Source organism: Carettochelys insculpta, chromosome 1, assembly GCF_033958435.1.
Source record: "Carettochelys insculpta isolate YL-2023 chromosome 1, ASM3395843v1, whole genome shotgun sequence".
Lineage (NCBI taxonomy): Eukaryota > Metazoa > Chordata > Testudines > Carettochelyidae > Carettochelys > Carettochelys insculpta.
This window is the reverse complement of record NC_134137.1, coordinates 272,453,042-272,469,217: the sequence shown is the minus strand read 5'-3', so window position 1 is coordinate 272,469,217 and position 16,176 is coordinate 272,453,042. Positions and strand designations below refer to the sequence as shown.

The 16,176-nt window shown below is 44.9% G+C and overlaps 1 protein-coding gene across 2 annotated transcripts in view; it reads left to right on the top strand.

Moving 5' to 3' along the window:
- NUP37 (nucleoporin 37) overlaps positions 1-16,176 on the top strand; it is a 46,704-nt gene that overhangs the window by 9,564 nt on the left and 20,964 nt on the right. For both annotated transcript variants that reach the window (XM_075007653.1, XM_075007663.1), the window contains exon 5: positions 2,163-2,257. In XM_075007653.1, coding sequence (XP_074863754.1) covers positions 2,163-2,257 — 95 coding nt within the window. The remainder of the gene's footprint in view (positions 1-2,162; positions 2,258-16,176) is intronic.

The following is a 16,176-nucleotide window of genomic DNA, read 5'->3' as shown; positions in this document are numbered from 1 at the left end:
TGCATAATAGCATTACTGTTCCTACCCTTGCTATGTAAATAACTACATATTGATTAGTGACTATAAATATTTAATTGTAATTAGAGGACAAAAATTGCTAGGTAAATCAAAACTGAAAGCCACACTTTTTTCCCCTCATCAGCAGTTTCATTTGTGGTATATTAACCTTTCAGTGGTTTTTTTTATATTTTTTTAAAAAGTATGTTCTACATTTTTGCTTTATATTTTCTTTCATTTTTACTTAATCAGGTTTCAGCTCTTCTGCCTTATTAATGATAACTAATGTCTTCTGTGCATTTAAACTGAGAATGGAAAAAAAAAACAATAATTTGATCAGTAAAGAACCAGAATGTGTGTGTGTTTTTTGGGATATAAACACATCTGCACACTAAATAGCATGCACCACTCAGCAGTGCTATGGCAAGTATAAACACCCTTATCCCAAAATTTGACCTTTTGACTTCTGTGTAAGATCTAAGTGTCGGTGATACTTTTTAAAGTCACCAATAGCCCTACTTACAACAGCTTCATTAATAAATAAATTAAGATGCAGTGTTTTACCATTTAGGTCATGGCTCATAGCATTAACTGGCTTTTTGTTAATCAACTGATTGCATGGATTTGAACACGCTCCCAACTGCATGGAGCAGGGCTGAGTTCCCATCTTGCATGCTGATGAAAATCAGCTTGTGTGCCACTCTTGGCACCTGTGACTGGGGTTGCTGACCTCTGCCCTGAAGCTAGCACTTTCTTAAGAGGAGGGAAGGCTGTAGAGATCACTGTTTTTGCTCTTGTGTCACTCTTGGTGCACCCTCCTAAGTCACCTGACCAGTTGATCCCTTCTGTAAGCAAAGAATAATGTGGAGTGGAGTGTCGTATTTGCTGCCAATGCCGTCTAAGGGAATCTTACCATTTGCTTTGGCCCAAAAATATTAAAATGTCAACAGCTTCTGTAACACACATCACAGTCCTAGAACATTTTATAGATGTTCAGAACTTACTGCACAGAAAGTATCAGACAATCTCTTGTTTGGCTGACTTCATTTTACTTATTTTATTTTGAAAAACTTGATATCCCAGTTTCCTAATTACATGTGACTGAAAACTACCTGGTGCATATAGCTGCATGTCAAAATTGACAGTGGACATATGGAGGATTTTGATTAAGCATAGCACACATTTTAAGTAATGAGACTGCAGGGATATGCAAAATATGCAAAATTGGTTAATGAATGCAATTAGTCTAACTGTAACCACTAAGCTCTTTTTTTAATTGTAAAGCATTTATGAGTATATTTTGGTTGTGGGTTTTTTATTTTGATTTTATCCTCCCATGCCACCCATATGGGGGAAATTATAGCAATCTTGTTTTATAAGCTCTTGGGTACAAAGGTGAGGTTCAGGGCAGTGAATGTAAAATAGAGACACCAGTAAATATTTCTTCTGACACTCTTTTTAAAATGTTGTGTTGGATTTTAGTTAAAAGATTTGTAAATGTAGTTAATTATACAAAATTGAATATAAATCAGAGTTTGAAATGAGGTGATCGCCATCATTTGCAATCATACAAAGACTTATACGTGTGCTTAAAGGCAAGCACTTGTTTAGGTCTTTGCGAGATTGGAGCCTTATGTATTTGAAAGTGTTTTTCTCTTTATAGAACATTTTTTGCATATGTAAGTCCTGAAATGAAGCACTTGTGCAGAATTGACCCTGGAAATGAATCTCTCTGGCTCTTGTATATGTGATATGTAGCATTTTATAGTCTATTCAGATAACTTTTTTTTTTGTTTAGTACCAAAAGGTTGTTTGTTTGTTTGTTTGTAATTCAGAAATGCTGTGCCACTAGACAACCAGTATTCTGTGTGGATAAATTAGTCTTGCTGTTTTGAAATCAAAATATTAAAACTAACCAGTTACCAACTGGAAGAATGGTCTGGGGTAATGTACTAAGTGAACTCAGACTGAGGACTTGCTTAGACAGTTGTAAGTTTTTCTACTCCTAAGTGTAGAACTAGGACTCCGTTTTAAATGCATATACTTTTCCTGTAGCAATACTCAGACACATTGTAGAAGTTTCTGGAATACTCAAGTGTTACTACTCATAAAAATAGTAATTCTGATTAACTTCAGTATGAAAATATTTTTGTTCTCATTGACAGATCTTTGATGGCCATTCAGATTATATTAATGATCTGGTATTTGCACCTAAAGAAGGTCAGGACATTGCAAGTGTGAGTGATGATCACACCTGCAGGTATGTATTCTGTTCACGGTGTAATTGAAATCCTGGACTGCCTTGAATGGCTCCATTGAGGAAGAAAAATACCCCTTGCTAGCATGTGCTGTAGGCTTAGGCAAAGAGACTGCCACAATACTGCAGAAGTATCAGGCAGAGATACCTGTCCTCTGTTCCCTGCAGTGCAACAAGTAGATATAAGGACTGGGAAGGGACAGAAGCCGCTCAGAATTCCTGAACTGTAGAGGAAGTGGTGGCAGATTTTATACGGTGGCAGTGCTTTTCCCTTCTCCCTTTAGGGGCAAGGCTCACTCAAATACATTTAAAAATAACAGGGGAGGACTCGGGAAAGGTATTGTTAATTAAAAATCAAATATGGTTAGAGCCTCAAGGGAAGTGACTCCAGAACCATGGGTTGGTGCTCTGCACTAGTCATTCAGTTCAAAGTAATTCAGTAGAGACTCTTCAAGGCTACGTGACAAGGAATGCTGGAATAGAGCATTTCACAAGTGCAGGGAAAGCTCATGAATATTCCAAAGAATAGGGGAAGGTATCAGGACAGAAGTGACTTGTGTAGTTTAAAGTGATTGTTTTGTGGTGGGTTTTTTGTTACTGATAAAACACTCACTCTTAAATAGGTCAATAGCCCAATAACACTCAATGTAACCACTATCCCTGATATCTCCATTTAAAAGAGTTGGAATGACGTTCCACCTGTGCATTTAGAAACAAATAAAAATAACAGAGAGGGAGCCGTGCTAGTCTATATACTATCAAAACAAAAAGCAGTCAAGTAGCACTTTAAAGACTAGCAAAATAATTTATTCAGTGAGCTTTCGTGGGACAGACCCACTTCTTCAGACCATAGCCATACCAGAACAGACTCAAAGCTCACCTAATAAAAAGATCATGATTTTTTTCCAGTAACTTAACTGAATTATGCTAATTTACACCAGCTGAGATGTTGGCCTTTAGAACTCTGGGTAAAAAGTTCAGACAAAATCACACCATAAACAAAAATGTTATAGAAGGTTATATTATATCTAGTTCAGCTTTCCCCCCCACCTCCACAGATAATTAGCTTTTTACCAAAAATTAGCATAGATTGTGTTTTTGTTTTTGTTTTTTTTTTGTAATAAGCCATATTAGAAAAATGTTACTCTTATAAATGCTGCTGGTGTCTTACTTTACCATTTAAAAACCTAGAATACAAGTTATAAACTTAAGAGAAGGAAGCCACATTATCCCTAGTTGTATTTTGTTAAACAGGAACATTTAAACAGCCAGACAATACTTTTCTAATGGAATTATTTTTAATGTCTCTCGCTTTCATGCACACTAGCTGGACTTTATAATTTTGGATGAGATTTTAGTCTATATTTTGGGAGGGAAAAACTAAAGAGAAGATTTAATAAATATAATTCAAAAGCTTCATACTTCTGAAAGGCAGACATTTCATACAGTGGACTTTGCGGTGTTAAATTAATGCCCACTGGGAATTCATAGATGTTATCTTGATCACTAAAAGGGTTCAGTATTTTTTTCAAAACATACAAATAAGTTTTGAAGATGATAGTTTTAAGAGATACTAAGAACATTCTCTCTTCTAGGTTTGCCTGTGTGTGTGTGTGTGTGTGTGTTTTTAAATTAAAATAGACTAGTAGTATATGTTTCTTCAGCAGAGTGTTGTTTAGGTATTTCTAGTAAATGCCATATAGTAAGGGATGAAAGAAAGAATTGTTTAAACTGTAGTAATCCACTTGACACCAAAAAAATATAAAAAAATTTTTTAAGGAAGTATAATGCCACCAAAGTTTGAAATATGAGGCAGGCACTCTGTCCACTATAAACTCTGGCTGACAGCTGTGGGAAGTATTTGGCCTCCTGAGAGAGCTTGAAGCAGGAGAACAACCCTAGCCCTGAAGAGGGCACCGAGGGCAGGGCCGGAAGCAGCATCACCTGGCAGCCGCCCATGGGGGCACTGGGGCCATAGGGCACGCTGGAGTGGTGAGCCACAGCTGGAGAGCTTGGGAGCTGCTACCAGAGGACCAACAGAGGCAGCCAGGGACCAGGGGGCATTAACCTCTCCTAGTCATTCAGGACCACTGAGATCCCAAGGGTGTTGGACTGGGGAGGTGCAACCTGTAGCATTAGGAGGCAGCATTCTGCTAGAGTTGCCATTTTTCAATGATTATGTGAAACCTGTTTGATCATGTCCGTTAAAGATCTTAGTATGCCTATGTGCAAATTCAACAGATGGTGTGGTTTTTTGTTTTGTTGTTTTTTTGTTTTTTTAACTTCCATTCCTATACATTTGTATGTTACAATTGATTCAATTCATTCCACATGCAGCTGCATTTCTGTGGTGGCCAGAAGAATCCCTGATAATTCTGCATGTGTCAACTTAAAGGGATGCTATAAGATTTACAATTCTCAGACGTGTGTGTGGTGGTGGCTGTTTTTGTTTTTGTTTTTTTAACCCTAAGATGTAGGTAAATAGGAGATCTTGGGAGTTTTCATGGCACTGTTTTTCCTGGAATTTTCAGTTTTACTTTGTAAATTTGGCAGCACAATTATCTCAGGCTGTTTCCCTTGTTCATTGGGTGAGTCTCTTGTAGAGAAGAAGCGAGCAAAATACTTTTAAAAATATTTGGAAAATGTAATGTTAAAATCACAGCAGTTAAGTGTCACAGAGGCAGGTATCATGCCTGAAACAAATGGTAAAGATAATTATTACATTGTGAAACTTAAAAATTTTGCTGGTAGATCATGCACATTTAATATGGAATATTTCAGTAAAAATAAATAACTAATTTTTTTAAAAATTTTATATCGCTTCAAAGAATACTCAAGTTTAGGGTACCAATACACTTCCAATAGCGAGAAATATATTTTGTGGTTCTAATATAAAACTGCAGAATTTGATTTTGATAGTGACGTCGCTGCAGGAGCAGAATACCAGGTGAAGCAGAAACTCCAGTATAGCAAAGGTTCTGAATACGTGGGTCAGCACCAGTTTTTTTGGCACAGGATCTGAAAAACCTATTTGAACCACGCTGGTTATCATCCTATCTCTTGTTGGCCGATGGCAGGCACACTTTGTTAGTACTGCAATTGTTCAGTACTGCTGTCTGTGTTGTGATGGTAATGGCTGCCCCAATCCAAGGCTGGGGCCACATACATCACCTTCCTGCTCCACCACATATCTATCTGTGAGGCTCTTTCTTTGTGTTTATATGTCAGTGATGTTGCTGTGTATTAGACAATTGCTCACTTCTGTTCATTTTAAGCTATCTATGCCAACATGCAGGCTTTTGCATTGACTGAGACTAGGAGTTTGTGCGGGTCACAATCAGGTTCAGTCTTTTCTTTTTGTTTCTTATGACCACAGATTTTACTAATGCATCCTAGCAACAAGGGTTAGTTGAGCTTATATGTGTAGAGATATGTGGAGCAAGGATTGATATCAGGAAGGTGTGTTGCATTGTCAGAGAATGAATTTGTTGGAACATGAAAATGTAGTTCCACGTTGAGTACTTTCCCAATGTAGTAGCTTGCCCAGTACTGTGACTTTTGGTAGATCAGCTTGGCCCTTGAATAGTTGGGTTGCATAGTATTCTATAAACCAAAATGAAAGAGCCAGTGATGGCTTTGAATTCCTGTTTCTTTCCATTGTTCTTCACTTTTGTTAAAACTGTTGCCAGGACATGTTGTTCCTAGGTGTCATTTTGTTAATTCAATAAGCGTTAAAGACTCTTGGCCATAGTGTACCTAAAATTGCTGCCCATGTCCTCATTTGTTCCTGCCTCCTGCCATGTTCAATATCTTTGTCACCAGTTTTTATAGCGCACATTAAAAATTACTCATTTTTAGCCAGAATTAAAAAAGGAGCAGATTTTTATTGTATTCTGTATTATTTTATCCTTACCCTATTTATTCTGGCAGAACATCACCTCCAGATCTGGAATGCATTGATACCTCTTTTCATAATGCTACCAAAACATTTCTGCTTGAAGGACTGAGACTTTTCAAATCCAATGCTTGTTGAGCTCCTTCTCCAAGATTGCCATTGTATCCCATTATAGTGCATAATAGCTAAGGGCTTGGAATAAGATGAAAGAATGTGACATAATGAAAATATTTCCTGATTTTTTTGGATGCCACAGTCTTCTACTCTGCCCATTTTTTTCATTGTTGTATACATCTTAATATGTCCCCCAGACGTGATTCTGCTTAGCTTCTATTGTTTGTCATCATTATGTAAGTTTAAACCTTTCTCCTATGTACAGGATCTGAGAATCCTGTAAAAGTAAAAGCAGTTTCTGAAACAAATCTTTGGAACATAGTTGAAGGTAGTTGAATAGCCTTTAATTACGAAGTTATTCAGAGAAACATTTCAGGTTAACTTTGAGATATTAATTTTAATACTAAGTAACTGGTTATTTTAATGAAATGTGAAGAATTTCCTGTGTGACATTGATTTATACTGAGGATCATGAAGTGGTAGTGAGAATTTTTATTTTAGATTGTAAATTCCTTAAAAATGAAATCATCACATTTAATCTTTTTTAAAAAAACTGCCTCCAGGACTTATTTCTAAGATCAGAAACAAAGTTCAGGTTTCTCAGTATGATCATCTTTCAAAAATTTTATTTAAAAGTTGAGGAATTCTTTAGTTCACATTAGGAAGGAAGTTCATTGATATTTCATCAGCTCAGATAGTATAGTCCTAGCCAATTTCTCATTTTCTTATAAAAGAAACGTTCTACTCAAAGGATTGCATTGCAAGAGATTTTCTTTAAAGAGCAAGATGTTATCTTTAAAGTAACTTGCTGTATTAGCAGTATTCAATGAAGTTAATATCTTTGATTGGACCAACTTGTGTCAAAGACAGAAGATAACCTTTAGCTTTCAAGCCATATAGAGCTCATCTTCAGATTTTGGAAAGGTACTTACAGCATCAGAGGTAAATGTAAGATCTGTCCACGGCACCCTAAGCCTACATCTAGACTACAGCAATCTGTCAACAAGCTTCTCTCAGAAGATACCTTCCAGCAAAACTTCTGTGGATAGCTCACAGCCAGACTAACAAGCACATTGAAAAAGCCATCCGCTCAGTCAACAGAGCGGGTCCAGACTGCCTGGCCCCTCTCTCAACAGAAGGGTCCTTGGAACCCTATCAGACAGGATCACGTAGCTAGTAGTCCCTTCTGGGAGCCTCAGCAAGGCGCATCCTTAAAGCAGCCGCCTGCCCGCCCACCCCCCACATGCCAGTTCCCTGTCCATGCTGAAACTTGCCTACCTCCACCAGGTACAGCATAGCTGCTACAGTAGGGCTTTGATCCCTGCCAAGAGACACTCAGCTTTCAAGCTAGCCATAGTGTCAGAGTAGCCCCTGAACTTACACTGGCCCAAGCCAGAGGTGCATCAGTACCTGCTGCACCTCACCACAGCTTGCTTCCCTCTTCCTCTGGGAGGGCAAGCCTGGCACCGGCTTTGAGGAGCAGGCCGTTGCTGCTGTATGGGCCTATCTGCACTTGCCCCCCACTCCCCAGCTGCACAGGTGGCTGTGGAGGCACTGCACCAGTTCCAACTGGGGGATGGTTGGTCATGGGTCAGGGGGGTGACTAGTAGTAGCTCCAGAACTTTCCTGGAGCTGTGCACCTGGCTTGCCCCCCTACCCTCCAGAGGCAGGACCCCAGGCTGCGGCCCACTATCCCTGTGGTGAAGCAGGTTGCCATCACCCTCTGGAAGCTCACCACCCACACCAACTACTGCTCAGTGGGAAACCAGATCCACCTGGGGAAGTCCACCATCAGGTCCCTCATGGGGGTGAAGCACTCTTGGGCTGCAGGCCCTGCAGGGAGTGGGAGGGAGAGGTGTCACTCTCAGGGGCAACCCTCGGGAGGCAGGGGCTGGGAGGAGCCCCATCCCCAGGGACTCAAAGTATCCCACCCTCACACAGGGGGCTCCCAGACAGCTCAGTGGTGTGGGAGGGCACAGAAGGGGACAAGGACTTCCACCCCCTTCCCCCCCTCAATCCCCAATGTGTGTATTCAGTCCCCTCCCTTTGCAGATTATGAGGGCCATCAACACCCTCTTGCTGCAGAGAGTTATCCATCTGGCAGAAGTGGATGCAGTCATGACCAGATTCACTGTGCTAAGGTTTGCCAACTGTTTTGCGGTTATCGATGGCACCTACATCCCACTCCGTGCCCCAGACCACAGCACAGCCAAAGTATATAAACCACAGGGGATACTTCCCCATGGTGCTGCAGGCCCTGGTTGAGCACTGTGGACACTTCATAGACATTTACATCTGGTGGTAGGCGTGCGCACACGATGTGAGGATGTTCTACAACTTCAGCCTGTTGGAAGATGGAGGTGAATACCTTTGTCCCCCACTGGGATTTGATGGTCGGAAATGTGCACATGCCACTGTGCATTGTGGGAGGTGCTCTAGCTTATGAAGCTGTGTGCCAGGAATGTTTCAGTTTCTAACTAAACAGAGCCTAGATGCAGGCTGACTATGCCTTTGGCTGCCTCAAGGTGGGCTTTTGGTGCCTCCCCCCCGACCTTGGCCTGGGGGAGAACATCATCCCCCCAAGAGGTGGCCACATGTTGTAGCCTACACAACACTGTGGAGGGGAAGGAGGAGGCCTTCCTCCCCAGGTGGGGGGCAGATGCCAGCTATGGCTGTGAGCAGCTGGGTACAGTTGCTATCCCCCAGGCACACCAGGACAGGCTGTGGATCTGCAAGACCCTGAGGGAGAGCTTTTCCCATGAACCCCAGTGACCCTCTCCGCCCCCCAGCAGTGGCCTCAGGCATGTAGCCCTATCCCATCACCACCCCGCCCCCTCCTATTGCCCCTCACCCCTTCCCAATCCCTGCCCAATAAACACAGGTGCAGTGGTGGTAGTTGAATAACTTTTTTTACTTACACAAAGGTAAACATTGTGAAAACAAACTCTGTGATACAAAAGTATTTACAATAGTATGAAAATAGTGAACGATAGACAGTGGGAGAGGGGCTTGGGACAAAGTGGAGGCATCAGATGGGGTGGTTAGGACAGAGGGCCTGCAGGCCTCAGTCCATGGAGGAGGCAGGGGGGCTGTGACCCCGCAGGAGCCCAGGTGGCCTTTCAGGATCCCCTCCTGGTGGGGGCTCAGGATCCACACAGAGGCAGTGGGGCTGCAGCAGGGTCTCAAGGGGGCAGGCATGTCGTGGGGGTGGGGGTGGGGGTGGGCGTGGCCCTCGCCCTCGCCCTCGCCCTCGCCCTCGCCCTCAGTCACTGGCAAAACTCAAGGAAGCCCTGCAGGATGCCTAGTGGGGGGTGTGGCAGCAGTTTCAGTGGCAGGAGCCACAGGTGGCTGCTGCCATCAGGTCCTGCCAGAAGCCAGTGGTGGCATCAAAGCAGAATATCAATTGGTCCCAGGTTGTCCTGCAACTACCACTCCAAGAGGCCTGTGAGCCTCCAAAGGGTGGCAGTGTGGGCTCTCTGGAGGTCCTCATTTGCTCTGGTAAGGGTTGGGTCCTGGAGTGCTGCTGCTCCTTCTGGGTTCTGACCACAGGAGATCTGGGATGGGGCTGCTCCTCTGTTTGGGAGGGTGGAGCTGTAGGAGACATTTTGTCTGCCCCTAGGAGCTTGTTCAGCTCCCTATAATAGGGGCAGGTTGTAGGTCTTGCCCCAGATCTTCATCCAGTGTCATGGGCCCAGATGTAGCTATGACAGAGCTCTTTCACCTTCTCCCGCACCTGCTCTGTGGTATGGGTGGGGTGGCCCCGTGCTCCCAGGGAGGTGGCCAGCTGGGCTTACACAGGTGCAGTGGGGTTGAAGAAGGGTCTTTTCTTTGCGCCACAAGTCCAACAAGACCTGAACTTTGGCTGTGGTCCAGGAGGGAGCTCAACGATTTGTTGCCTGGGGTGGCTCCTGGGACCTCTCTGACTGGTCCGCCATGGGCCCAGGGTCATCTCATGGGGCCTGTACATCTGCTACATTGCTGGCTGGTGTGTCTGTGAGCACGTTGGAGAGAGCCACACAGCATGCTGCTGTTCCAGTGCTCAACTTCCTGCCACAGGGTTTCCCAGGCTCCCTGCAGCTTTAAGAATGGCTGGAGGCAGGGACTATAGAGCTTCACTTGCTGTGGACAGGGCATCCCCCAAGGCACCTGTGCGGCACCCTGCAGGCCTTTTCTGACAACACAAGGATCCCTGATATGTCCAGAAAGGCTTTCTGTTGACAGATCTGTCGATGGGGGTGTTCTTCCTCGTGGGGAGTGAGAGAATGCGGTCAACAAAAAGTCCCATGTTCAGTCCATTTGCTGTTGATAGAACACCTTGGAAATGTGGATGCTCCACAGGTTTTGTTGACAAAATGCTCTAGTGTGGGCATAGTCTTAGTGAAGGGACATCTGAACTCAGAAACCGTACTCAAACCCCTCACTGCACAAAGCGCCAACTTCCTTCGGACACTACTGACTTCCTCCACAAATTGCTCAACGTTAACAGTCTGCCTTAGAACCTCGTTCTCCCTTCCAGGGATGTCATTTTTCTACACACCAACATCCCTCGCAATGGCCATATAACTGCTTGCCTCCAATATTTATGAGACAAGGGAGAAGCCTCAGGTATCCACTCTGAGTATATTGACAAACTTGTCGGTTTCATCTTCGCCCATAAGAGTTGTACATTCCACAGCAGATATTTTGTCCAAACCAGGAGAATGTCCATGGGTTCTAGGTAGGATGACTCCCCAATATGCTGACTTCTTCAATACCACGAAGAATTTCTGGACAACTCCACCAACAAGCCAATGATAAGCCTTAGCTACATGGATATTTTCATCCTCTGAACAGATGGCTTAAACTCCATCATAAATTTCTGCCACCTCACAACCATCTGTTCAGCAACTACAGCCTCACATTTAAACTCTTTCTGGAACACTTCCACGCTAACAGCAGCTTCCTGCACAACACAGTCATCTTCAACAAGAATCTACAACCAACATCACGTGAAGAATCCACAGATCATCACTCATATCTATATAGATTTCATAATAACTCCAACCCCAGCAAGAAATCTTATCTAAAAGTAGGCACTCAGAACATGCTCTGAGTTAAAAGCCCAGGATATAGACTTTAACTCATTCAAACCTGCCTATGCCAAACAAGAGCACTCTACCAGAGAATTAGATCACATCATGTAATGGGTCACCCAAATACCCTAGGAGAACATGCTTTAATACAAAAATAAAACCCCTCAGACTGCACAGTCCTAGTTGTCAGCTGCCACCCCATATGGCATATTATCAAACAACTGCAACCTATAAGGGTTACTCCATCCTGAAAGAAGATTTTCCTCAACCCCCACTTCTGGCCATCAAACAGCCCCTGCAGACCTCTTCCAGTTCATCATCAAAAGTCAGCTCCCCTAAGATGCACACACTCAAAGCAGTGCCAGACCCTGCCAGAGAGAAATGCAAAACCTGTAGACATAAGATCAATATCTCCCACAACACCCCTTTCAAGATCCGTGGGTCTTACACATGTCTATCACAACATTTGGAATAATTCATCCAGTGCACTAAATGCTGCAACAAAAACAATGTGGGAGAAACCAGAAGATTACAACATTCTTGAACAAGTTCACATGGGAAAATTATAATAGACAAGCACCCTAGCACCTGTGAGTGAACACCTTTCACAAATGATAACATATCTGACTTACCAATCTGCATCTTCCAAGGAAACCTGCCTAGTAGTTTCAAATGGTGGACCAGGGAGTCTGAATTTAATTTTTCTGCCATGCACAAAAATACAGACTGAACAGAGATGCTGCATTTGTGGCTTATTACAGTAATCTGTAATCCATGAACCCTTCCCCACCATTTGTCTGATGACTGCAGTAGTGTTAACAGACCTTTCTGCCTTAAATGGTCCCTAAGAATATGTGCTAACTGCTTATGTGTTTTTCCAAGTGTGTCCCTCCATTTCCTGATTTCCAAAGGGGTTAGTGTTTCCATTCCAAAAAAAAAAAATGGATCCACAAATAAAAAGAAGATTGGTTAACATAAGACACGGGTTTTAAATGTGTTTCACATTACAATTAGTTGTGACAATTTGTGTATTTTTCCTATACCTGAAGAAGAGCTCTGTGGTGCATAAAAGTCAGTTTCTGAATACCCAGCATTTGCAACTTTACTCATATTTCAGATGGCTAAGAATCAGGGTTCTCTTTCCGCAGTAGATTTTGATTAAGCGACCTATGGCAGCTTCAATAGGAAGGCAAAGGGAATAAGTGCAATCAAAAATCTGTCTTTATCTGGTACTCCACGCTATTTAACTACTGAATCTGATTACACTACTAAATAAAGCCGTTGCAAAATCCGGGGCTTCTCAGTTTTTACTGATGAAGGAACTGTACAACCCTAAAAGTATCTACATTTTCAGCTTTAATGTTGTAGTAACACAGGCAGTTATAATGTTATGCGTTCTCTTTCTTGAAGAAGGTGACTGGTATTTGCACAGCACCTTTGATGTCTACAAATCCAATTGAGCTTAACAGACTACATATTCAGGAGTAATTTTGCTCATCATCTGAAGGTACCAAGCAACCTTTTAACAGTAGATACAGTAACCCTCAAGTTACATGGGAGGTGTGTTCCTGCAAACCCTGTGTAACTCAAATTCTCCCACAAGTCGGACAATGCGGCGGTGATGGGAACCAGGCTACCACTTAGTTCTCAGCTCCCCTCTGCTTGCAGACCCAGGAAACTGACCAGCCCACCAGGATTTCCTGGCTGCTTCTCCCTGCCTCCCCGCAGTGGTGCAGCTGTTGGCTGCAGGCAGCTAGGTGAGCAAAAAGCCTTCCCCCAGCAGTGCAGCTGTCAGCCTGACAGCCATGCCGCTGGGGGAAAGCAGGGCATCAAGTTGTGCTTAAATCATGTTAAAGTGAGTTATGCATATCTTGAAGCCATGTGTGTCGAGGGTTTACTGTACTCATAATTTAGAAGCAGGTGGTGGATACTATAACAAATCAAAACTACAGATCAATTTGTATGTGTAAATACAGTTATACCCAGGTGGAATATTATACTCATTCAAAAAGTGGCATGGGCCTTTTACAAACAAATGGTTAGGACCTCTGCTTAAATGAAACGTAAGATTGTTATTTGCTTTTTGTGTTTTTTTATTTGTTTTCATGGAAGGAGCTAAGTTGGTGAGAGCCATCGGCCCCCAAAAGTCTCACCTTCAGGATGTGGGTGATGCTGAGGAGAGGGCTGGGGGTGAAGGAGCCTGTAGAAGACACTGATTATAGGGTCAATGGAGATGTGCATACGGACCAACACATACCAACTCAAAGTGGCACCAGACTCTGCCAGAAAAAATGTAAAAGCTGCAGACATATCTCCACTGCTACAGTAATGAACATCCCCCACCCACAGCACACCTTTCAAGATCCGTGGGTCCTATATGTCTCTATCACAAGGGCTGTGTCTACACTTAGTAAAAACTTCAAAATGGCCATGCTAATAGCCATATTGAAGAATACTGATGAGGCACTGAAATGCATATTCAGCGCCTCATTAGCTTGCCGGCTGCCGTGGCACTTCGAAGTTGCTGCTTCTTCTTTGAGTGATTGCTCATGTGCATTCCAATTTGGCTGTGCACTGGGTGCCGGAAGCTTTTTGCCCTAGCCAGTAGCCCTAGGGTTGGTGCAGTGCCCCCTGGGGTGGCGCCTGTATGATTTCCCATATATGCACTGCCCAACCTGCCCCCGGCTCAGTTCCTTCTCGCCACATAGGAGCCCCCTCGTTGAGTGTTCGCTGGTAGCCTTTATTGTTTTAATTAGTTGTAAATAGTTTAGATAGTTATCTATCGTAGGTAAATAGCTTCTTAGCACTTAGTGAGCCAAGGAGGGTCTTTAACCCACCTCGGCACCAGGGGATATCTGGCTCCTTGGGGTTTAAAACCTGTTCAAAATGCGGCAATTGAATGCCCAAAAGCGACCTGCATAGGGCCTGCCTGAGTTGCCTCGGTGGGGCACACCTCTGGGAGCGCTGCTCTATTTGCAAGGCCTTCAAGACTAGGACTTTAAAAGACAGAGCTCGATGGCTGAAGGTTCTACTAATGGAACCGGCCTTGCGCCTGGACATTTCCCTGGCGGGAGCTCAGAGCCATGCATCATCGGTGCAGAGCTCTCCAGCACTGTTGGTGTCATCAGAAAGTTCCCGGTGCCAAGAGCAAGACTCAGCACCTAGCGCCTCCCAGCGCCATAAGAGCCAGTCCCTGGTGCCTCACAAGAAGAGGAGATGGGACTGGGGTCGATTCCAAGAGAGGAGGAGGCGACGGCAAGCCTCGGGGGAGTCTCCCAGATCGCGCCATGCCTGGGATCATGAAGTGCAGGCATCGACTCCAGCGCAAGGTGGGAGCCCGTGCTCTCCCAGACTGCCTTCGATGCCAGAGACCTTTAGTGCTGCGCAAGGCCTCCTGCAAATTATGATGCCGCTGCAGATGCCACACTGGGAGCCTTCATCACCCCAGTTTCAGGCATCTGAACAGGCTTTAGGGACCCTGGCACGGTTTCTGACACTGGTGAGGCCCCCGCAAGCGGTCGTCTCCCTTGGTGCCTCGCAGACGGTGCAGAGCACGCAAGAACCGGTGGGCGCTACGGGACCTTTGGCATCGCCATGGGCATCGGAGTCAGATTCTCTTTACTCCAGCTCAACTCGGAGCAGGAGTACAAGATCATACCAACGCAGCAGTCAGTGACACCGCCCCCAACACCCCCAGAGGGGGAATGGCAAATGCACCCCCAAGGTGCCCCACAATGGCCTTTCTGGACTCCGTGGGCAATCCATGAGGCACAGGTGCAGGCTGTGGGACTCCCAACTAGCGTGCCTGGCACTCCTGAGATGTGAGATCAGCACCGACCGCTGCTTTGGGAGCCCTGCTGAGAGAGCAGGTGGAGTGGTCGTCACCAACAATGGCACCGACACTGGCACTGGTGCAGTCAGCACCAACCCAAGCATGGACACCATCCCAGCAGGCACTGGGGACTGTGGTGCACTGGGCACCAGCACCGACAGGACCAGTACCGTCCCAGGTGCCGAGTGGCCCAGTCGTAATGGCACCGTACCAGAGACTACTAGGGGGCCCTTCACCCCAGGCATCGAGCACGGCGCCACAAACCACGGTGCTGGGCACTCATATGGAAGTGCTGGAACTATCCACGCCGGTGGGCGTGGAGGGCGTGATGCCCTCGTCCTCGTTCTCCCCAGATGAGGTGGTGGCTGGATCCTCTGCATCCCCAGTATTGGAGGACGGAGGAGCATACCAGTTGTTGAGGAGGGTGGCCCAGAGTCTGGGGGTGCAGGCAGAAGAGGTCAGGGATGAAATAGACCCTGTTACAAACATCCTCTCAACGTCTGGACCGACCAGGGTGTCACTGCCCATTATAAAGACAATTGCCAACACAGCAAAGACAGTGTGGCAGGCCCCAACCTAAGCCTTGTCTACAGCTACGAAAAATGAGCGCCAGTATTTTGTCGCAGCCCAGGGAAATGAACATCTGTTCACCCATCCTCCCCCTGACTCCCTGGTTGTGGATGCTGTGAACAACAGGGAGAGGCCGGGGGTCCAGGGGCCCACCCCTAAAAACAAAGAGGCCAAACTATTAGACCTGTATGGTAGCAAAGTTTATTCTACAGGTGGCCTCCAGTTGAGAATTGCTAACCAGCAAGCTATGGTTAGCAGGTATGCATACAATACAGCCAGCTCCAAGGACCGTTTTGCAGAGCTGCTCCTGCCAGAGACCAAGTTGGAATTTACGGCCATGGTGGAGGAGCAGAGACTCATATGTAGGGCGGCACTACAGGCCGTCCTAGATGCAGCGGATGTGGCCACCAGCATCATAGCCTCAGTTATAGCCGTGAGA